The sequence below is a fragment of the Ovis aries genome, chromosome 3 (genome assembly GCF_016772045.2).
Source record: "Ovis aries strain OAR_USU_Benz2616 breed Rambouillet chromosome 3, ARS-UI_Ramb_v3.0, whole genome shotgun sequence".
In the NCBI taxonomy this organism is placed as follows: Eukaryota; Metazoa; Chordata; class Mammalia; order Artiodactyla; family Bovidae; genus Ovis; species Ovis aries.
This window is the reverse complement of record NC_056056.1, coordinates 32704789-32728620: the sequence shown is the minus strand read 5'-3', so window position 1 is coordinate 32728620 and position 23832 is coordinate 32704789. Positions and strand designations below refer to the sequence as shown.

The 23832-nt window shown below is 54.2% G+C and overlaps 1 protein-coding gene across 15 annotated transcripts in view; it reads left to right on the top strand.

Moving 5' to 3' along the window:
- Positions 1-23832, top strand: part of DNMT3A (DNA methyltransferase 3 alpha) — a 104508-nt gene that overhangs the window by 30725 nt on the left and 49951 nt on the right. For 11 of the 15 annotated variants that reach the window (XR_006059125.1, XR_003588659.2, XR_006059124.1 and 8 more), the window contains exon 3: positions 9285-9389. Coding sequence is in view for 7 of the 15 variants with exons in the window: in XM_027966565.2 (XP_027822366.1) it covers positions 9285-9389 (105 nt within the window). In the remaining 8 variants the exon portion in view is untranslated. Of the gene's footprint in view, positions 1-9282; positions 9390-10112; positions 10141-16468; positions 16488-21041; positions 21166-21600; positions 23757-23832 lie in introns of those variants that run through there. The other 4 variants (XM_042245883.2, XM_012166026.5, XM_012166008.4 and 1 more) reach the window with 4 other exon arrangements.

Genomic DNA, 23832 nt, shown 5'->3' with positions numbered 1-23832 from the left:
GTACACACACACACACACACACACACACACGCACCCAATACATGCTCTTCTGTGTAAAGACACTGCTGTATACATGTTGCTTCTTTCCCTTCTGCCTTCCCTCTTTTCTTTCTCTTCAAACTTGGGTTTTTTCCCAGTACCTGGCACATAGTAGGGCTCCCCGAGTCTGTTGGGTGAACTGAATAGACCTCCCTGGAGGATCTAGCAAAGGGAAGGGGATAGGAAGATACAAGGATGGGTAAGCCATGACTGCCCTCGGAGGAGGGAGGCTCCTCCTTGGACAGTTTGCCCTCTCCTGCTGGCTAGGAGAAGCGCCAGTGGAGGTGGTGGGGAGATATGTGTTTGTGCTGGGGAGCACAGCAGGTGTGCCTGTGTATGTGTGTATGTGTGTGTTCACATACATGTGTATATATACACACATATGGCCAGCGCCATGAAGGGGGCTTCTCCCTCCTCACCTAAGTCCAACCCAGAGGCCTGGCAAGCACTGACTTCCTGAGCTCTGGCTTGTGAGCTTCAAGTGCATCCTTGGGTGGGGTTCCCCTGACTCCAGGCTCAGCTGTTCTTGCTGGTCCACAGGTCTGGTGCCCGCCCCCAGGCATGCCTTCCCTTTAGTGCACTTAAATTGCACATGGTCACTCAGGGCCGGCTCTTTGCTTTATAATTGTCACCATAGGGGTAGCCGAAATAGCCTTCCCTCTTACACATTTAAACAGTTCCAGAAAAGGCAGAAATACCCTTATCTCTTCAGGAACACAGCTAATAATAACAGTCCACGGATAATAAAAAATGTCCATTTTTAGCTCAGTGGAGTTGATTAGATGCTCAGGCATGGAGTGATGTAAATAGTGCCCTCCCCGCCCCCAGCCGCCCCAGAGCTGACCTGGACCTCCATTGTAGGTTCAGGCTCTCTCAGCTTCTCGAAGTTAGCTGCTACCACTTGTCGCATTTAAATTTGCAGTCAGTTCAGTCTTGAGCAGGGATCAGCTGGACTCTGGAGACAGGCCTGTGTTTCAATGTGGACTCACCTACATGACTGCTGAGCATTGAAATGTGAGGTTTCCAGGAGACAGTGTGTGTGAGTGGTTAACACAGGGCCCTGGCACAGATCGAGTCTTTTATCATTTACCTTGTATAGTTAACTAGCTGTCTGTCTATCTACCTTCTTACCTTTCTCCCCATTTGCCTGTCTCTCTGCCTACTGCCCTATCTGCACTTTGGTGCCCAGGATCTACTGTAGCCCTGAGGACTGAGGACCTGGGAGAAGAATGGGGATGGTACAGATGAGGCTGTGAGTGGTGTGGATTTAAGCACCTTGAGCGCCCCTGGCCCCTTCTGTCACCCACTGAGCAGAAGCAAAACCGAGGGAAGTTGCGGGATGAATGCAAATCCAATGGCAGCGGCTCTGCTATCTTTGGAGGCTCCATGAGGGGCCATGGGTGGGGAAGCCGAGCTCAGTTCTGTGGAGCGAAGAGGGCCAGCAGGGAGCTGAGCAGGAGAGGGTGTCCCAGGGAGAGTGTAAAGTGGGATGATGCCCTTCCTTTCTGGCACCTGGGCTGGGCACAAGGACTGGACCTGGCCTGAAGCTGCCCTTACGGAGGGCCACAGAGCAACGAGGGCTCTCACTTATAATCACCCCACTTAGCACATGCACAGCATGGAAAGGCAGAATCTAGAGGAATTACCTGTACCTGGCAATTTCCTCACTTAATCCTCACGGTAGCTGGAGGTGCCCACTGTCATTATCCCCATTTTTACAGGTGAGAAGTTGAGGCTGAGAGAGGCTGAGAAATTTGGTAAAGGTCACATGGCGGCAGAGTGGTTTTACCTGGATTCTTTCTGTCCACGAAGTGAGGGTGGCTGGTGGGGCAGGGATGAGATGGTGGGCTGTGCAGAACCTGGGTGGGCTGCTGAAGGAGTGAGGGCAGAGGCGCTTGGTGGCTGCAGGGGTGGCAGCTAGCCGAGTGGCCGTGCTCCATCCAGCCTTCAGCACAGCGCAGGCCCTTGTGTGTTTAGGTGGTGTCTCCCGCTCTGAACTGAGTTCCCTATTTGCTTATCTTTATATCCAGTACACAGTAGGTGCACAATAAATGTTTCTGAGCTTATCCACAGGCCTGGCCTCATGGCAGCCCTAGGACTGCAAGGGTGGGCATGGCCGGGCTGCGGTGGGCTGGGTGTATATTGGAGGAGTTTCTCTTCTGGAAGGCAGTGAGGCCCCAGCATGGAGCATGGGGTGTGAAGGACCTGGGAGAAGCCATGGTGTGCAAGTGCCCAGGAGCTCTGAGGGTGGGAGGGGCGCACAGGACACGGCCGCTGCCCGCCCAGGACCGGATCCTTTTGGAAGCCGTGGAAGACCTTCATCAATAATTATTACACGAAGCCCACCGAGCAGTCAGTTTAATGCTTGTTGAATATTGTTGGATAGTTGGAACAGAGGACTGCTGAGCTCTGGGAGGTGACTGAGAGCAGGGAGGAGGGGGCCCAGGAGGACTGTGTGGAAGTGTGAGCACCCACAGTAGTGTCCGCTGTCTCTGCCCTCCCGTCCGGCCTCCTGAAGCTCGCCCTGAGGCCACCTCTCCGTGGCCTGGCCTGGGCCTGCTGGGCGTGTGCGTGTGCATGAGCGTGTGTGGGGTGGCCCGGGGGTGGGGGTGGGGGTCCTGTGCCCGTAGCTCTGCAGGCTGGGGACTCAGGTGCCCAGAACGGACTCTGCCTGCCAGAGAAGCCAATTCGTTTCACTGAATTCCACGACCACAGACAGGTCTTGGGAGGCCGGCCAGCCAGCTGGCAAAGGCTGGTACATGCTTCTTGTCCCGGGGGGCCCGGGCAAGTGGCTGGCTAGATCCGGCAAGTTCATCCCCTCAACTCAAACACCAACTTGAGACATCTGCTCAGTGGATGCCAGGTTGGTAGCATCCGGTGTGCGTTCCAAAAGGAGCACGTGTGTCTGGCTGGCTATCTCTGGGCGAGGGCCTCGTGGGATGTGCTCTCTCTTAGCAGGAGGGGTCCCTGTCTAGGCATGAGGCCCCTGAGATAAGTGTGTATGGATGTGTGGATGTGTGAATACCAGCACATACCTTTACCTTGGCTTTCCTGCCTGCTCATGTCACACATATGTACACGTGCCAGGGGCACACAGCAGAGGGGGGTATCGTGGCATGTTGCTGTGGAAAGATCCAGGGGCTGGGAATGAAAAGATTTAAATTTGGGTTCTTAAGGCCTTCCTTGCTGGCTCTCTGATCTCTGAAAGAACCACTCTGAGCTTCAGATTTCCCGCCTGCGTAATGGAAGAAAAAAAAAAAAAAAAACAGCTCTACTTTCTGTAAGGCTTAAGAATAAAATGAAATAACGTATGTGAAAATGCTTTGTTAATTACCACGTACTATACAAATGCGAGAGATTATTATCGTCATGGCCCAGCTCCTCAGAATGAGAAGTTGTATGTGGCTTAAAATAATCCATCCAGTGAGCTGTGTTAAAATGTAGGTCAAATCCTAGCCTCAGAAGTTGAGAGAGCCTGATGATAACTGCCTCATCTAACAGACCTCCAAATGTGAAGGGGCTTTGAAACCTGTAAAGGGTTATATAAATTGAAGTGACAGGATCATGTTTAAGACAAGAAGGTACATTTTGGTCACGCTCTTGCCTGATTTACAGTTTTAATGGTCAAGCAGCCCTTGAGCCTCCTGCTTGGTTGTACTGGTGCAGGTTTGTGGATTTGCACATGTGCGTCTCTCTCTCTGTGTGGACTTGTTTATTGAGCATCTACTATGTGAGAGTTACTCATCAAGTATTTTGAGTCCCTGCCCTGTGCCAGGTGCAAGGAATGGAGGCACTGGGGACAGAGGCCAAGGTGAATAAGAGAGTTCCTTCCCTGGAGGGGCTCATGGCCTGGCCGGGAGGAGAGCCAGCAGTCAGTTGCAGCATTGGAGAATGGGTACACTGTGAGAGGAAGAGCCCAGAGACCCAGTCTAGTAGAGGGATGGGAGGAGGGGCCCGGGGGGGAAGGAAGGGAATCTAGGAGGTGAGGTTGGAAAAATTAGGGTTTGCTGGTCAACCTGAGAGGAAGGTAATCGTGGCAGAAGCCAGGGTCTGTGTCAAAGTCCCAGGGAGGAAGCAGCCCACATTTGCACCTGGTATGGTGGTTTTGCAATGGCCGGAGCTGCCAGCCAGAATCCTAGGTCCTGTCTTTACCAGGCTAAGGAGCTTGGGCTGATTCCGCTGAGCCCTGCGAGCCCCCTCCGCAAGGGCTTAAGCTCTGTGGAGTGACATAATTAGTTTTGCATTTTGGAAAGATCATGGAGCCCCAGTGTTCCTAAGGATCGCACTGCGGCGGGTACCAGCCAGATGTTGGGGTTTGTCTGAGCAGTGAGTGATGGCTGCATATGCAGGCCTTGAGCTGGGATTTGCATGGGGGTGGGGAGGAGACACTTCTGGGAATAGTTCTGGTCCATACGTGCGGAGCAAAGGAAGTTGGCAATTCTTGAGTGCCTCGCACATGTCAGCTTTCCATATATTACCTCAGTTAATTGTTCTACCATTGCTGCGAAGGAGGTATTAGTATCCCCATTTTGTAGGTGCGGAACGCTAGGCTGGAGAGGTCAACTAGCTGGAAGGGCCTAGTGAGGAAAGAGCAGAGCAGAAAGTCTAGCCTGCCCCTCCCCTGCCCACTCCCCGAAAAGCCCACCTCCCTAGAATTTCTGCCCATTCCCACTGGAAGGATTGACTAATCCAGTCCCTTCACTTGACAGATGAGGAAACCAACCTGGGCTCAAAGCTTGTTCTGCTCAATTTGTTACTGTTTTCCAGCTGCTCCAAGTCATTGTGGATCAGATTCTTCCCTTTCAGAGTATTAGTGACGCCTCCTAACTCAATGCTACTTGCAGATTTGATAAGCATATTTTACATTCCTTCGCTCAACCCATCAGCAGGGATACTGAATGAAACAGGCCCCCTGACAGATGCGGGAATGAACCACTTGATACGCCTCCTTGAGGGGCACGGCCCCAAGCCATCTGCTCACCCTGCTCAGCGTATTATCCCCTCTCCCTCATGGGTGTGAACGTGGGCAGGCCCGGAGCAGAAGGTATCACCGCCTCCCTCTGCCCTGCTATGCTGCTACATCACGGAAGAATGACACGACCGAAAATAGCGCGCTTTTAACAAAGCTGTGTGCCGGGCCGGATGGAAAGGGTATGGGCCAGAGTCACTCAGACCTGGCTGCGACTCCTGCCAAGTCTCATGGCCACTTGGCTTCCTGAGCACACCCCAGGGTACCTGAGGCCTGAGTGTTGGACTGGGCAGCAAAGGCCTACTTGGGCCCCAGGGACGGGCTCAGGACAGGGCCCCAGGGACTCCCTATTCTCAACACACCAGGACTGGACAGATGGTCTGGTGTCAGGGTCCTCCACCCCTTCCTCTTGGGGGTGTTGCTAAGTCACTTCAGTCGTGTCCGACTCTGTGTGACCCCATAGACGGGAGCCCACCAGGCTCCCCCGTCCCTGGGATTCTCCAAGCAAGAACACTGGAGTGGGTTGCCATTTCCTTCTCCAATGCATGAAAGTGAAAAGTGAAAGGGAAGTCGCTCAGTCATGTCCGACTCTTCGCAACCCCATGGACTGCAGTCTACCAGGCTCCTCTGTCCATGGGATTCTCCAGGCAAGAGTACTGGAGTGGGGTGCCATTGCCTTCTTCGCTTGGGGGTGTTGAGTTGAATAAAATTCAACAAGGGAAGATGCACTGAGTGCCTCCGTGCATCGGGCCGAGAGTGCGTGGCTTAAGGTGAGGAATGACAGCGAGTCTCCAGATGGTAGGGGGTTGCCTATCAGGGGCCCCCAGAGGCTTTCTCCATATGCTGATGTGGGGGTGGGCCTGGTGGGCCTTAAAAGTCAGGTGTCTTTGTTTTCAGTCTGTGCAGGCGGCCTGGTGACTGGTTCCTGAGTGCTGTTCTGAACCTCTGACCGGCTTTCATGCCTCTGATTAATTCAGAGCAAAAGTTAGAAAATCAGATGAATCCTCCTGTAAGAAATGCAGTGTGTTAAAGAAACAGTTCAGAGGCCAGAATTTCTGGGTGGTGGGAGTCCTTCCAGACCCTTTGGCTGCCCAGAACGATCCCAACTCACCTCAGTACCCCACCCCAGCTGCTGCCTGTGCCTTCCAGGCCCGTCAGCCCAGACACAAGAACAGTCAGAGGCTTAGCTAGGTCTGGCCTGTGTTCTGTAGGCAAGTCCAGGGGCTTGGTGGGCCCTCTTTTTTCCAGGGAAGATGTTATTCCTCTCATCTGAGAGGCACGTGGAAAACCCACCAAGGGCTGCGTCTGTTCTAGGCTCTGGGAATTCAACAAGGGGATAAACCATTTTATTCATCTGTCTTCTTAAAAACCCGAGAAGCAGGCAGAATGGGCACCAGACACCTTTATGCCCCCATTTTATGGATGAAGCAACTGAGGTTCAGAGAGAATGGTCCTGAAAGCAGCACACAGACAAGCCAGGCACATAGCAATTTAGGTTTGCTCTAAGCTCCGCCTTTCTATGATCGACCGCTCTGAATGCTGAGCTACCTGGTCAGCGCAGTGAAGACAGTGCCATTTTAGCCACTGTGGAGTCTGACCGAAAGCACCATCTCAGATTAAATTCACCACACTTGGTTAGATTCAGTTGCAACCTTCACAAACATTAAGTTGCTCTGGGAATCCTTGCTCTCTGTGTGATCCAGGTGATTGTTTTTTTTTTTTTTTTTTCCCCATTTAATCAAATTTTTATTCAATGAAAGTATGTATAAAAACTTTACAAATCTTAGAACTCAACTGTACATGAAGTAGGATGACGGGATATTCAGTTTTTAACATACACGTACAGCACAGTTATTAACTGTTCTTCCGTTTCCCCTTCAGTCCTTATTTCTGGCTCCTGTTTTATCGTGTGAGACCATTCTCTTATTGGCCTAAAGGAAGATTAATGGACAACTTTTACTGCTTTCAGGCCAATGGAGGAAATTTCAGGTGGTTTTTTTTTTTTTTTAAAGAAATGGGAGACTAAACATCAAAAATTAAGTTTTTTCCCAAACAGCAATTTTTTGTCCTGATTTTTCTCTGCCATTTTTGATGCCTTGATGAATGTTGCCAGTAAACTATCAGCATTAACATTTAAAGTCATTAAAGTTTGCACATTTGCTCACAACTTTCCCTATAAGGTGCGTGTTCTTGTATCTTTCCCCCACCCCTGCATACTCACACTGATTTAAAAGCAGTTGACTGGTGCTAAAAACAAATTTACCATTGGCAACTGCTAGAATGACATGTTGTTTTCTATTCAGAAAGACAATCTATAGAATGGTACTCTCAAGTCTGATTTTTAAAACAACCAACAAATTTGTTGGAAACTGAAACACATATTTTGTTGTTATTTAGCTTTGAAAAAAGCCAGCAATTAGATAAGGCATGTGCATTAATTCACCTGTTTACAGCAAGTATCCACACATATAGGTGATTGTTTCTTAAACGGAGGTGTCTGTGGGGTCTCGGAAGATTGCTCAGAACCAGCAGGTCTGGCCCACTCACCCTAGGCCCCTCCTAGAGGCCTCTCCTGCACCTGGCTGTGTCCTACCTCAGCCTTTCTGCCCTCACAGTCTCTGCCAGTTTTTCCTGAACAGAGCCTTGCGAGGGCCTCTGGTCCCGAGGTAGCCTTTTCTTGCTGCCCTGCACCCTCCCCTCCTGTCCACAGCCAGCACCGTGCTCCCTGTCCTTGGCTTCTTATCCAGACTTCCCTCAGCTGGGCTCCGCAAACTGTCTCATCAGCCCCTCTCGGGGCTCTCAGCCCTCACTGCTGTGTCATTCTGCACAGCTTCTCCAAAGGCTGCCATGCCCATCCCTAACCAAATCGTGCTGCCCTCGACTTCTCTGTGTCTGTCAACTTTTGCCTCTTGAGTTGGCAGCTCCCTTTTTTTCTTGTACCCACAGTACACTGGTGTCCACTTTCTGCTCCTCTAAACACTCTCTCCATGTCTTCCAGCTCGACCATAGCTTTCCCCTTGGTGCCAAGGCCTGGCATCTCTGTCATCGTCTCTTTGCATGTCTTCCGAGAACTCCCAGAACCTCACCTGTGATGCCCCCAAATCTCCTTCCTGGTTGGGTCTGTCCCAGATGGGCCTTGAATGGATAGATGGAAAGAGGGGCCAGGGTTGCTCTTCCCACAAGTCGAAGGTCTACGACTGGCCACAGTAGGTTTTCGTCCGCATGTCTCACCATCACCTGAAAATTAATGTGGCAAACCACAAGCTATTTTGAAATCACAAAAAATGAAAGTTGAGTGGGACATTGAGAGCTGCCTCGATAAAACCCCCCTGGGAATCTGTGTGCCTCCCCTTCTCTGTGGCCCCAGCATGGTTCTGGGCCAGCGCCCTCCCCTGGGAGGACCGTGATGCCACCCAAAGCTGCTGATATCATCACACAGGGCCATGAAGGGCAGCCGGTGGGCCCCCTGCTGGGTCGGGGTCCCTTTCTCTCTCCTGCCCCAACACAGTTTGTGCTCGTGATTAGTCATGCTGGAGCCGCTGAGTCAGAAGCGACTTGTGGGTGGTTTGTGGCCAGGCTGGAGCAGTGAGGCAGGAGGACTTTCTAGGTTTATGTGTCTGCCCCACGAGACAAGCCCTGCAGGGCCTGGCCCTGGCACAGGTGAAGGGTGGTAACAAAACCAAGCTTCTGGTCCAACCCAGTCACCGAAAGAGGGGCATCACAATGAACCAAGACACAGTCCCTGAGACACTCCCGTGGAGTGACAGCGCACTGTGGCAGGTGTTTCAGGGCAGGCGTGTGTAGAGCGACTGCCACAAGCCTGCTTCCAAGGGCCTCGTGCACTTCCAATAGACGCTCAGCTGCGTGGGTCTCTTCAGGGGATTCTCTTCAATAAAGGTGATTCACTCTATAGAGCTGATTTCATTTTTGTACTTGTGTTAGATTCTTTTTTTTCCCCATATAAATAAACTCATGTCCAGAAACAACTTTTTTGTCAGAGCCTGTGTGATGAGTCTGTGGTTCAGAAAACGTGTCCACCCGAGGGAGAGCTGTGTTCTGCCGGGGCAGCGGGGCGGCCCACAGGTCCCCCCGAGGATATACTGAAATCGGCCCGCGGGAGTGGCTCAGCTCTGCCAGGCAGGAGGCGGGTGAAGACCATCCCTACCAGGGTGCCGGCGTGACACTGCCCTGGGAACGTGGCTGCCCTGTGAGTGGGACGCTGGGGAGGGCTCTGGGGGTCCAGCCCCGGCTTTACAGGCTGTGTCTGTGCCCACAGGAGGGAGAGGAGCAGGAGGAGGCTCGTGCCAAGGAGGAGCGGCAGGAGCCCAGCACAACTGCCCGGAAGGTGGGGCGCCCTGGCAGGAAGCGCAAGCACCCCCCGGTGAGTGAAGTGGCGTCCACCCCAGCCCCATGTGCACACACACACGTACCCACACGTGTAGGCTCTAAACGTCCGTGATGTGTGGCCTGCAAGGACCTTGGAACACTAAGACTGGGGGATGGGGTGCACCCCTCCAGCTGTTAAGAGCCCAATTCCATTCCCCATTCTCTGGACCCAAAACCACCCCCCACAACTTTCCTATTTTCTACATTGAACTGGATGCCCCCAGAGGTCAGGGGACTTGCATTATGAATCTTGTGGGACTTGAAGCAGGCCCCTGACTCCCACTTTCTTTCTAGAATGCCAGCAAGAGGGTAGGACTTGTTTTTCCCTGGCCTGCCAGCATGGGCCCCTCCCTCCCCATCCAGACACCCACCTTGGGCCTCTGTCCCACCTGGAGAACTTGGAGGAAGGGGACTAAGGTCTGGAAGTCTGATCAAAGTGAGTAGGGAAGACATGCAGGCTCATGAGTCCCTTTGTCTGAGAGAAGGAGGGCTGGGCACTGTTTTAAGTCTAGTCAAAGTGGAAGACTCCAGCTTCTGGGTGCCATTGCCTCGGAATCCAGGGCGAGGCTGCTGGGTTGCCCAAGATGAGGAGTGCTCTGTGGGGCAGGGCCTGGGGGCTGCAGGAGCCTGCCTTCCTTATGCCTTAAACTCAGAGGCAGAACAGTAGTTATTTGCCAGCACCAACGACAGCTGGTTCCTTTCTTTTCGTCCCTTCCAGCTGAGAATGGGAAACTTGGAGCAAGAAGGTAAGGAGGAGCCAGGAGCCCTGCATTAATTGTAACTCAGCCCTTCAAGAACATGTTCTCAGAGGAGCAGGATTTTCTTCTGTGGGGCAGAGAGTAGGGTGAACAGTGGCTGCAATGAGGGAGGGAGGGCTACACCTGCTGGAGGTGACGGGGTTTTCGGAGTCAGGAGGTTTGGGAACCTGTGGGGCATTGAAGTGCACCGCTGCCAATGCTGCTCGGAGATTTGGAGTGGAAGAGGGCAGAAGTTAAGTCATTTAACTGGTAAGTAATTTTGAACACTTTTAATATTCAAGCAAACATGGATATTTTATGGCCTGGAATGAAAAATGCACAGGCAGTTAAAAGATAAAACTGGGGACTTCAAAGGAATTTCCAGCTTGCAGCAGATTCCAGGCTGAACTTCCAGATTCCTGGGTGCCCCTCCACTCCACACCCCAGATAGACTGGCTTGTCGGGGAAAGTGGGGGGCACAGTGCCGATGGAGTCAGAACCCATCGGCCATTCCATATCTGAGCCATGCATGTGCCTGTCATCTGCAGAGCACGCTTCGCCCTTACTTTCTGGTGCTAGGGGTGGGAGCCACCACCTGTAGCAAATGGAACTGTCAGCCCTCTGACTCATCTTTGTGAGTCCCTGAACCAGAGGGAGGGCACATGACGGAGAGGTGCAGGAGGTCCTTGAATCAGCGGGTACAAGGAAGTCAGGGCCAAGTATGTGTCCAGAGTTGGATGAAGAGAGAAGGGGGTGCAGCACAGCCCAGTGGATGAAGGGTCAGTGGGTCACACACCTTGGCCTGGAAAAGGGGCCCAGCAGGGAAGGAAAAGCACTGTCTTTAAAATCCAGCAGACCTGGGTTTAAATCTCAGCTCCACCACTGACCCCCTGTGTGACCTTGAACAAGTCAACGCCTGAACCTTGGGTTCCCCTTCTGAAAAATAGAGATGATATGAATGCATTCCCCCTAGACCCCTGGGAAAATTAAATGGGTTAAAACACCAAAGAGCCAATGGTCAGCCAAAGTCGGTCCTGTTCTTACGTGGAACAGAAGCAGCAGCGCTGGATTTATTGCTCGCCAGCTGTGTGACCTTAGCAAGTTATTGAACCTCTTTGAGCTTTTGCTTCCTTGTTGGAAAAAATATGGCTGCCAGCCATACCTGCCCTGTCTATTTCCACGGATGCTGTGCAAACAGCAAGGTGGGCTTCAAATGCACAGTGTCATAAGCCTGCCCCTCTGGCCCCCACAGGGGCCAATGGGCCAGGGTCTAGAAGGCCTTTCACGTGGGAGCCTGGCATCAGCCTCTCAGAACTCCATGGGAGGTGCGCACATCCCATGCAGGTCAGTGTTGATGTGGTCCAGTCCTAACTGACATCTGAAGCCACCTGGACTCCCAAGAGAGGCCCTGGGAAGGGGGACAGAGCACGGGGAGGCAATGTTGATTGGGGAGGCGGGGGATCCAAGACAGCATTGTGACAGGGACCCTCGCACATTTCAGGGCACAGAGAACAGCCAGCCGGTCTTTCCTGGCAGCAGCCCCATGGACCCCGAAGGGAGCCTGCATAGGGGAAGTCTGTGCTGCAGCCCAGCGCCAGTCCACGGTCTCCTGGGCCTCTTGCAGAGAGATGCTTGCCCAGGCCTCTTCCCCTCCCCAGCCAAGGAGAACAGCAGCCTGAGTTTCTGGGGACCTGGTGCAACTGTCACCCTGGGAACAGATTGGCCAGGGTGCTTTAAGGCAGCTGAGTGTGTGTCATCCAGCTAAGCCTGGGAACCAGGCAGGGAGTGGTGGGCTCGGCTCAAACCCTGGCAGGTGGAACAGAGCAGGCAGTGCTGGGAAGCACAAGAGGAAAACCTGGCTGCAGGCGGGCTCTTGATTTGTGCCAACATTGCACACCCACTGCTGGACAGGAAGGGATCAGGTATATCCAGTGGTGTCCTCACCATTCCCCACCCAGGGTCTTTAGATTTTGCTCCCAAGGCCTACCTGTCTCTGGGTACCTTCCACTTTCTCCTGCATCAGCCTCCTAGCTGTGTCCTCACCCAGACCAGGCCCCACCTGCCCGCAGCATCTCTCTAAACATCCCCTGCTGCTGCTGCTGCTGCTGCTGCTAAGTCGCTTCAGTCGTGTCCGACTCTGTGCAACCCCATAGATGGCAGCCCACTAGGCTCCCCCGTCCCTGGGATTCTCCAGGCAAGAACACTGGAGTGGGTTGCCATTTCCTTCTCCAACGCATGAAGGTGAAAAGCCAAAGTGAAGTAACTCAGTCGTGCGCTCAGTCGTGCCCGACTCTTAGCGACCCCATGGACAGCAGCCTACCAGGCTCCTCCGTCCATGGGATTTTCCAGGCAAGAGTACTGGAGTGGGGTGTCATTGCCTTCTCCCCAGCCCTCTCTTTTTTGGCCACAAACACATTACACCAACTGAGCACCTGCCAAATAAATAAGACTTATTTCAACCTAGTGTGTTCGAGAGGAGACCACATGTAATTACAGTAAATACAGCCTGGGGCACGTCGCTGTTCAAGAATCTGCAGGGGGACTTCCCTGGTGGTCCAGTGGTTAAGAATCCACCTGCCAATGCAGGGGACGTGGACTTGATCCCTGGTCCAGGAAGATTCCACACGCTGTGGAGCAGTTAAGCCTGCGTGCTGCCACTACTGAAGCCCGTGTACCTAGAGCCTGTGCTCCGCAACAGAAGCCACTGCAGTGAGAAGCCTGAGAGCCACAGTGAAGAGCAGCCCCTGTTTGCCACAAATAGAGAAAGCCTGTGTGCAGCAATGAAGACCCCGTGCAGCTAAAACTTAAATATTAAAAGAAAAAATCTCCAGGGGCTCCGTTTCTCATGGGATGAGACCTGGAACACTCCGTCTGGCTCCTCACCACATGACTTCTCCTGCTTCTGCATGGGTGCTCAGCGTCCACCTCTTTTGCCAAAGAAACCCCGTCAGCTTGCTGCTCCCTGAGCACCCTAGGCACATTTGTTCTGATGTTCTTGGCAGCCTTACCTGCTCTCTGCCCGCCCAGTGTCACAGCCCACCGAAGCCTGTCTTGCAAATGAAGCCCAGGGCAGCCATCGTGAGCCACGCTGCCCCACCCTTTTAAACCAATTGTTGAATTAAAACGAACACTAAGAACTAAGACAAGATAACAGCCCTGCGATCCCGGACCTGGGTCCGCACACCTGACGGAGAAGCACCAGTCTGAGAGCTGTTCGTTCCCCGGTCTGTACAAAACCTGAGAATCAGTTTAGAAACCTTTATATCAACTTGATGCTGTCACCACATCTACAGGCACAATTTTGTGTTTTACAGAAGTATCATTCCCTGATGGATTGGGAATCTAAGATACCTAAACCAAAGCCTGGCTTTTCGCACAGAAAAGCTGGTGGTGAGAGCGTGTCGCTTCCACCAGATCTTCCATTCAGAGGTGTACCACCCCTTCCCCTTGCACCGGGTACCCGCTCACTGAGACTGGCAACCCTGAAGAAAAGCTGAGAGGGGCGCAGCGCTCGACTCCCTACGAAGGCCTTCTACCCCCGTGGGCCTCATTTGATGCTGACAGCAAACCTGTATGGGGAGGTGGGGACTACTGTCCTGACTGTCCCCACAGTCAGAGGAAGAGACCAAGGTTCCGAGAGGGCGACCTAGACTTGGCCTCCAGCCTCCCAGCTGCAAAGCCCAGGGTGCTTATCCTCTCTTGCCACTCCAGTCTCACCACCTGGGAGACTGGGTACCCTAAATTCGCTTTAAGATAATATACGCAGGCCGGGCTGTTTGAAAACATGTGTAGACCTGGTCTGAAAAGCATCTAGAGGAAACAGAACTGAGCAGGGCGACTGACCCACATACTAGAGAGCCTGTGGCTAAGCGGGGAAGGGTAGTCTGAGGAGTAAGAGGTGGGCCTGTTTCAACCAGGCGGCGGCATTGGTCTGTGGCACTGGCCTAGGAGCCAGGATGCTCACGGCCCCCACGGCAACAGGAAACAGGAAGCCAGCCACAGGGCTGGGCGGGGCCTCGGAGGGGAGCTGGCACCTGCGTGCAGGGCCTGCTGGCTGGCCAGTTCTCATGGCCCACAGAGGGGACAGCACCGTGCGGGGCTGGTCGCTGCTGGCCGGAGAGCAGAGGCCCACGTGTGGGTGCGAGTGTTGGGCTGGGAGCAAGAGGCATCTTTTCTGTTATCCGGCTCCAAGGACATTGAGAGTAACAAGTGAGGGTGTCTGAAGCTGGTTCCTGCCTGATCGCAGGCCCGGACAGCCCTGCGACCAACTTTGTCCCTTGTGTTGGTTACACCTAGGGCTCTAGGAGGGACAGTATCCGCCCTTGCCCACCAGACCCTGGTGGGGGACTGGACCTTTGGGGCTCCCTGCCCTGTTTACTAGGTAGATGTACTTATTCATTGAAGATTTATACTCATCAACTTCCTCCAGGGTTATTTTTGCTCAGTGGGAGCACTCTGAGGTCACTTCTTGCTAAGAATAACCCAGAGAGGGAGGGAGGGGGAGGGGAGGAGGGGGCTGGGAGCAGGCGCTGAGCTCAGCCAGACCGGCCCAAAGCCAGTGTTACTCACTCCTCTTTGGAGGCGGAACCTCCAACACAGTGCCCCAATGAGTGATCTCACGAGGGCCACACTGCCCCACTTCAGAGCGAAGGATTTGGGGGTGTAAGCTGTGTGAAGCTGGGATTCTGTCCCATGGCAGGTTAAAGCCAGCTGTTATGTAACTTGCTCAGTAGTGTCTGACTCTTTGCAACCCCATGGACTGTAGCCCACCACACTCCTCTGTCCATGGGATTCTCCAGGCAAGAATAGTGGAGTGGGTAGCCAGAGGATTCGCTTCTCCAGGGGATCTTCCAACCCAGGGATCGAACCTGGGTCTCCTGCATTACAAGTCAATTCTTTACAGTCTGAGCCACCAGGGAAGCTAGCTGAGAACCTTTTAACTCGGTTATTGAGAGTTTGCAGTACTGGCTCATTTTCCCACCTAACAGATCCCTTTGCTTCTAAAGACAGCGCTTTTTGTGTCCAGGTTCGAAGGGCTCCTTCACTTACCTCTGGAACCTTGACTCAGTGACTTGGCACCCCTTATTTTTATGTACAAAACTTTTTGAAAGGGTGTCTCCCATTCCTGGGGCCCAGCCCCTCAGGGGGCGTCCCTGCCTGTGAGCCTGCATCAGGCACACGGGTGCCCACTCCCGTCTCCTCATGCTTTTGTAGGGGTGGGGGAAAACAGGGCTGGCAGGCCTCTCAGTAGGGCAGAGACTTTTCTTGGAACTGTGCCCTGCAGATGCCTCTGCTGTTCCACAGCTGGTCAGTCAGATCAGCACTCATGGAGGCATCCGATACCCAAGAGCCTGGTCCGAGGTCTGCGCCTGAAATGCCAAAGAGATGTTGTGGGGAGGGGCTGGACTTTCAAAGGGAGGTGATCCCTGGAAGGGGAAAGTAAGAGATTTTCCCACTTGGGACCCTCCTGAGCAGCATGTTCAGAGAGGGGACCCATGTGGCAGGGAGAGGATGGACTGTGAGCAGACTGGCTGGGCTGAGTGGATGGAGGTTTCATTTAAAAACACCTTCTATCTTGGTTGGAGAGGTAGTTTACATTTTATCCTCTTGAAAATACGTTGTGTTTATCTGGAGAAGTTTTGAGACAGCATAGGGTGTGAAGTGATGGGAGTCAAGGTTTGGGAAGGTCACTCTGGCATTTGTGAGTATGACAGTTTGAGATACAAGAATGCAGGGAGACAGGGTGATGAGGCCAGAAAACACGTGCAGGGTCTCCTGGGTTGGGGGCAGCCACGATGGGGCAGGATGGGTGGGGCCTGCACTGCTGGGCTGCAGACAAGGGGGAGATGGGAAGGTGCTGCTGGCCTCCAGGGATGGCGACAGTGTTATTGCCAGAGACAGAGACTTCTGGAAGGTCTGGCAGGGGCCCTTTCAGAGGCCGCTCTAGATAGCTGGTCTTACCAGGGAAGCATCTGAGTGAAATCTCAGAATCTCCATTTTGCTTTCCCGAAAATCCCTGCTTTATTTTCATCCCTCCCCGGCCCCTTCCCCAGAGCCACACGTCCCAGGCCACCTCCAGCGAGAGGCATTCATTCCCTCCTGTCCCAAGCCCTGAGGGCTTCCTAGGACCCCGTGGGCTTCTTGGGAGCCTGAGCTGCACCTGCCACACTCCCCCAGTGGCAGGGACCTTCCATGAACGCTTTGGGGCAGAGTTGTTGATGTCGGTCTTCTTTCATCATCCTCACCTAGAGAATTCTGTGCGTTTCAGTTCTGCTACCTCAAGAAAGATGTAACGGAGCTGGAAGAGCTCCAGAGAAGGGCAGCTAAACCGATCCAGGGGAAGGCAGGGCTGCCAGGTGAGGACAGACAAGAGAGAGTATGGCCCTCCAGTCTGGAGAGACAAAGGCTGAGTGGGGATGTGATTAAAGCTATGAAGTCACGGCATTGGGTGGGGCAGGATGAGCAAACCCCGGCGGGGGTGGGTGAGGGTGGGCGGTGAGACACCCAAAGAAACTTTAGAAAGGTAGGTGGAGCGGAGAAAAGAAAGCCCCATTTTCCATGGTGAGTTCCCTTCTCACCGAAACTGTCACCCGAGGCCTGAATGTAGAGGCTGAAAAACAGAAAAAACTTCAAAAGAGGCTGACTTAAATCCTACGTGGGATCTTCTCCACATAATGGCTTTTTCAAGGCAGCCTCCAACTCACCCTGAAATCCTTTGAGGATGACTTCAAAGAGCACAGCCAAGCCCTCTTCCAGGTGGACAGGTGACCCTGGCTGAGAGCGGAACCCCGGGTGGGCCACCGCTCACCAGGTGCTTGCTTGCTCTCACATCCGTGTGTCACAGCCAGCAGGGGCCCCGACTGAGTGACCTCTGCACCCTGAAGTTCTCCCCTCCATCCTCAGTTGCAAGTGGGCGTGCACACGCACACACACTGAAGAGATCTCTGGGGAGGAGGGTGGGTGGGAAGGCAGCTCCTGGCCTCGGTGGTGAGAGGAACGGTAGGACCTAGAAGTCGCATGCAGCCTGGGGGATCAGACTTGCCAGAGTTGGCCCTCTTTGGCCTCTGATCCTCCTGTCCCTTGACCCCACTGGTGGCCCTTTTAGCTACTCCAATGGCTAAAAGGAAATTGGAAGGGTCAAGGTCCTGCTTCCAAAGTCTTGGGGCCCAACTCCAATCACCCCAGGAAGGCTGGGCAGGGAGGCATGTAGAGCCTTTCTCGAGAGTGGGCACGGGGAGCCTCTCTGGCTCTCTCTGCCTCAAGGCCACTTCCGGCCAATCAGAACAGACAGTGGCTGGGGGAAGGGGCTGCAGGAAGGCCTGGAACAGAGGAGACTGGGGAGCCTGGGCCCAGTGCCAGCGCTTAGGGGACAGGGCCGCCCTGCTTACGTGGACAGTTCGGCTGTTTCCTGAAATTAGAATCAAGTTGGGAAAATCCAGGGCCTGGTGGGGACCCGATGGGCCTGCAGCAGCTGAGGGACTGGATGAACAGTGGGTGTGGGTGGAGGGGGATGCTGGTGTGTGTTTGTTGACATCATTCTGGGGCATCTGAGCACAGCTCTGTCCTATGGCCGGTGAGCAGATGTCTCTGGGCCATGGGTGCACTCCTTGTGTGTCTGCACATGTGATTGTGTGTCTGTGTGTCTTTAATCAAGAAGACGTAACTGGCAGGATGCCAGGGTTCCTGGCTGGCACAGAGCTGACTGCTGCCAAGGGCCTTAAAGGCACAATGGCCATTTGGGGGTGGGGGTAGGAGGGCAGGAAGACGGGAGGGCGAGGTGAGGCCGCCCAACATCTGCTAGCCTCAGGGCCTCCTTCCTCCGGGAGTGAAGGCCTTTTTCAGCAGCGGCTCTTGGCATGGGAAGAGAGGGTGAGTCAGGTGCTCAGAGCCAGGCCGGGACCTGGCTCCAACTTTCAGGGCCGTGCAGTGGGAGAGGCAGGGTCCCTGGGTATCCCCCCTCCACACCTGAGCTCAGGTAAGCCTGCATGCCAAGGCTGTGCTGGAGAGCTGGGCCCTGGGCCCTATCTCCCATGTATTATTTCCATCACCTCTTAACTTGCCAGTGTGTGTGAATCTTGTGTGTGTGTGTGTGCGCGCGCGTGTGTGCGTATTATAACTGTAAAAAGCCTCAAAAATCACTTCCCTATCTGGAGCCTCAACACTCCTCCCCACCTTGGAAGACAAGGCCTCACCTGCTGAGGCCTGGTGGGCGTACTGGGGTCTGGTCCAGACTTCCAGCAGAGAGGGAGGGGAGCAGGGCGTGGGGGGTGGGGCTGGGGAATTGGCTTTGGCCTGAACAGGTTCACTGCAGAAGGTTCCTTCTTGCTTCGCCTCTGGCCTTTCGTTGTGGCGGCTGCTGCCAAGGAAACAGCCGGCAGCCTTTCCCTGGCCCTGCTCAGGCACATCAAAGCCTCCTTTTCCTCCTTGCAGCCCTTGGGATTTGAGGTTGGCTTTTCCGGAGACTCAACCCAGGTGGGGAGGCCAGCTTTCGAATGCCTCTCCTGTACCTGGGTCATTCTGGAAGCTCTACCACTTAGAAGGTGTGTGACTGGAGGGCAAACTATGGAGCCTTTTTCTTTGGAAAAGTAAGAGCAACATAACCCATCGGGATAACTGTGATAATTACGTTTATTAATTGTCTAAGCATCTTTATGCCGAGCCCTCTGCTTAATACTGGGGAGCTGTCAGTGGAGTGGTTGAAAGGAAGAGAAATAAAAAGATAAATAAGGCAAAGCTCACAGCCTAGGAGGGAGACACACAGTAAACAAATAATTAGGTACCATGTGAGGAGTGCTTTAATGAGATAGGGTGTGAAAGTGCTTTGTAAACAAATGTGGTGTGCGGTGGACTGGGAGATGTGAGTAAATGCTGGAGTGGACTGCAGGGCTAGCCTTCAAGGGGGCTCTTGGGGGGCAGAGGTTGGGAAAGGGGTGAGGCTGAGGGCCTTAAAGAGCAAGCAGGGCCTGACACAAATGCCTTCCAGAGGTGTATGTGTGTGTGTGAGAGAGAGAGAGACAGACTTAAAATATTCCTTAGAAGACAGAAAGTAGAATAGTGGTTGCCAGGGGCTAGGAGGAGAAATGGGGAGATTTTTGTTTAAAGGGTACAGACTTTCAGTTTGGGATGATGAAAATGTTTTCAAGATGGGTGGTGGTAATGGTTGTACGACAGTGTGAATGTACTTAATGTCACTGAATTGTACACTTGAAAATGGTTAAAATGGTAGATTCTATGTTACATATATTTTACAACAACGTTTTAAAAAGTTTAAAAAAAATGGTCCTTAGATAAGGTCCCTGTGTCTGGGCCCCTGTCCTCAGCCCAGGGCTTTTCAACAACAGCACCCTCCCTCCCCCTTTGGGGCTGCATAATTTCTGTGTTGGGGGTTGTTGTGTAGAGTATTTAGCAGCATCCCAGGCCCCTACCCACCAGAAGCCACAGTCCATGCCTGCCCCCACCCCCTGCCACCCCCACAGTGTGGTGACCAAAAATGTCTCAGACATATTGCCAAATGTCCCCTGGGGGGCTAAATCCACCCCAGCTGAGAACCACTGCCTTCACTGCTTGGAATAAGCTGCTCACAGGAGAGGTCCAAGGAGCAGGTAGGCAGCAGAGAAGCAGGAGGCATTATCTTGGGATGGAGGGGTCTTGCTTGGAAGGAAGACAAAGGCCAGCAAACTCTGAGGGGGCCCCAGGAGGTGGTAGGCCGGGTTTGAAGAACCAGAGTGAGGCATGTTGGTGGGGGGGAGGTGCACAGTGGGTGATGGAGTCTAGCTTTACTCCACTCTGTTGTGCCCACCCACCCAAAGGAAGAGAAGTGAGGCTCCCATTCCCCTCCTGCCACCACGCCTGACCCCCTCTCCCCGCCTCTGCAGGCAAGAGGCAGAGGAAGGAGAAATTGTCACCTCCAGCTGCTGGTGGCTCCTTCGAAAAGGGCTGGGGGTCGGGGGTGGGGTGCTTCTGCTGCTACCCTTCCTCCCACGGGAGAAAAGAGTGTCTCAGAGTGTGTTGTGTCTCCTCCACTCAAGGCAGTAGTAAAGAGTAAAAGCAAACAAAACCAGATCTTTAACCAGTTAGGTTTGACATGCAACGAAGTCGATACTCCCTCTAGACGTGTGGACTGGGTGCTCTCACTGTAACCTGGTCTTGGGCATTAAGGAGTTCATTATGAATACTAAAGAGCTGCCAGGTGCCCTACTCAACGCCCAGTCTAACCCAGTAAAGCGACCCCGTGCCGCCTCTGCGGCTAGTGGCCACAGAGGAGAGGAGGGGGCTGAGAGGAGGTAGGAGCAGAGGAGACGGAACCGGGAGGGCACAGGCCGGGCTGGGGTGGCCACTCCCGGCGGCTTCCAGGTCTGCTCTTCTCACCTGAGATGGAACATCCAGCTCCCCCCGTGGACCTCCTTCCTTCCTTCCTCTCAACGGTTTCTTCTGGGTGGATCTGACCTGCCCAGTTTCCATGCCTCAGAGAGAGGGACAGTGAGGGCCCACTAGTAGCTGGGGGTGAGGGGGGTAGTTCTTCATGGGTTAGATGGATCTCAAGTTGACGGTGGTAAGAGTCAGCAGCTCCCCTAAGCCCAGAACTCCAGTTGACTCAGGCTGGTGGGGAAGGGGGATGAGGGGGAATGGTGAAATCAGGGCCGATTTCAGCCCACTTGAACTGACACCCCCCAGGCTGGAGCTGTGCAGAGCGCCCCCTGATGTCTCCTCCGCCCACCTCTGGAAGGATGGCCTGTTTCACCCTCTTGCAGATTGGGGGTCCCTCCGGGGTAGGCCTGAGAGGGGTCTCCAGTCAGGGTGGCTCGGGACCCCGGGGCTGGGTCGGGTCTCAGAGCAGGTACTCCTGGGTCTCTATGCTCTGGAGCTGGCAGTCAACAGGAAGTGAGTCCCAGGGTGAGAAGAGGCGGTGTGGTCCCCGGGCAGGAAGTAAGTGACAGCGGTGCTGTCTGAACAGTCTGTGGGGCTGGGAGCCTACCCTGACTCGAGGTGTGTGTGGGGAAGCGAGTGGCTAGAGGAAAGGAGCACACGGCTATGGTAAGAGATTGGTGCCGCTGACCCAAACTCCTCAGCCTGGCCAGCGGGACCCCCCGACTCCCTCCTCCTGGGAGCGCCATGTCTGGGGCTCCGGCGGTGGCACAGCCAGACCCGAGTGGGGCAGAGCCCCCGCTGCGGGCCCCTCCTCCAGGCGTGCCTGGCTCTCCGGTTCCCCGGGCCACGCGACTGTGTCACACACAGGAGGCTTGAGGACTGAGAGGATTCATCCAAGGAGGGGAGCTCCAGGCCAGGGAGCCCACTGGCTTGAGCAGGGAGGTGGAAAAGACCTCCTGAGTCCTGGAGAGTGTGTGTGTGAGTCCCGACCCATGGGGTAGCCACCGAGGAGAAGGACAGGGCCTGCTTGCTCTGCTGGCTTTGGCCTCCAGTGCCCAAGCCTGGTGGAGGACTTCTCCCTTCTCCACCCCATCCCCGAGGCCTACCTCTTCCTCTTGCTGCAGCACCCCCGACCCCCCCCCCCCCCACCCCACCCCCGCTGCTGAGGAGCACACACATGTGTAGCCTTCCGTGGGAGGGTTTCTTCCTGGAAGCAGGCCTGCCCAAGCCGGTCCCACATGCCCCCTCCCCCGGAGAAAGCAGCCTGGCCAGGCCTCGAGGGCACTCTGCATGCCCTCAGGCTGCTCTGTGTAGGGAACCTCGTCCAGGGCGGACTCTGGCTTTTATTTCTGTTCTTTTCTCCAAGGCCCTTGTCCCTCTTTGCCACCTCTGGGGTTTCCTCGCCATACAGCAGTGGGCTCACCAGTGAGAGTGTGGATCCCTGGGGCAGAAACCGCCTTGGAAACTGCGGAGCCTGGCAGGGAGGGGCTGGGGGACCCAGCGCTCCGTCAGGCTTCGGGGTGCATTCTTCATGGGTATAGCTATCTGGAGGGAGTTTGGCAGGATCTCTTTCCTCACACTTGGATGAGCAGACCCTCTTCCCCAGCCAGGCCACTTCCGGGACTCTGGCCTATGGAAATTCACAGGTGCAGAGAGCCGTACGTGCAAGAGGTTCTCTGCAACAGAAAGCCAGTCGGCCCACAGCCCACCACTAGGAGACAGTTTGAATAAATTAAGGACCATCCTTTCAATAGAATGTTGAGCAGCCGAGGCAGAGTGAGCCAGATCCAGACGCGTTGGTATGGAGAGATGCCCGCTGTGCTTGCAAAGTGAAAAAGCAAGTTGCAGAACAGGATAAGTCATATGATCCCTTCTTAGGGGGAAAAAAAAAAATTCTGGATCTGGATGTGTGTGTAAATACGTGTGTATAAACATGCAACTTACGCATGACTGTAGATGCACAGGAAAAAAGTCGAGAAAAGACACTCGCCAAACTGTAAATGATGGTTCACCTGTGGGGAGTGAGTCTGGAGGTAGGGAATTGAAATAGGGGCTTTAACCTTTCAATGCTATTCATTTTTGTGTGGTTAGAATTTTTGTATATGACTGGCTTTTATAAATAGAAAAAAAATGACTTGAAGGAAACCTTCCTATAGGACTAGCCTAGTCATCTCACCTTACAGGTGGGGAAACTGAGGAGCACTCTTGAGCAGCACCTTCCTGAGGCTTTTGCTGAACTCGTGCTGCTCCCGCCCTCCTCCGGGCACCGATTCTGCAGGGGAGCCAGCGGGCAGGGCTGCGGCGGGTGGTCCGGTGCCCGCGGGCGTGGCAGAGCGCCAAGCACAGGCGGACTCCTGTCTCCTGCCCTGAGAGGACACCTCTGTCCCTTCTGAGATGTCCTGGCCTACCTGCCCCCAGATGGCCGAGGACCAAGTGCTCGCCACGCTCTGTCCTCACAAGGTGTGTGAGTGACCTCAAGCTAATCACAAAAGTCTCCAAGAGCCTCCCCAGGAGGCCGGGTGCTCTGAGGGGTAATGGCTGAGAGGGAACTTCGCCCACCGTGCAGTGACGCTTAGGAGGGACAGTTGTGACAACTCTCAGTGTGGTTCCTGTAGCAAGCTCAGTTCTGAGACTCTTGGGGCCAAAGCACAACCCTTCCTCTTGGGGGGGAACATGGCACTCCAGACTTGCTGCAAGCCACTGTGTGCTGCTGGCCGGGGGCCTTGGCTCTCCTGGGGTCTGAGCGCCCTCGAGAGGCTGTGGGGCCAAAGCTGAGCGAAGGAACAGTGCTCGGGTTGGGGTTGGGGGAGAGGAGGCCCCCCTTTCACTCTCGCACTCCACATGCCGGGCCGCAGCTCAAGAGGACAGCCAGAAGGGCGTTGACACAGGAGTCAAATCAGCCCCGGGTTACTAGGAATCCTCTGGGGAAGGGTCCTGGTTTGAAGTGGGGATAGAATGAGGAGCATTCGTTTTCAGTGGGGGCCACAGGGAAGGCTTTGGGACCCCCCTGTCACTTCAGTGAGTGGGGGTGCTGTGGGCTGGGGTACAGAGCTGTAAACATGTTAGTAATGAAGACCACTAGCACTCGTACAGGGCTTCACAGTTTACAAAGCACTTTCTCATACATTTCCCCGTTTTCTTCTCTGGAGTCCACAGACCTTTGGACTTCAGAGGGTGAAGCCCTTGAATCTGAGAGAAAGAATTGAGTGTGTTTGACTACCTACACATTTATGTGAACACCATTTTCTGGACAGACGGTGTGTAATTTTCACCAGAATCTCCACTGGGCCAATGATGCATGAGGGGCTGAAACCACTGGTCTAACGCTCCCCT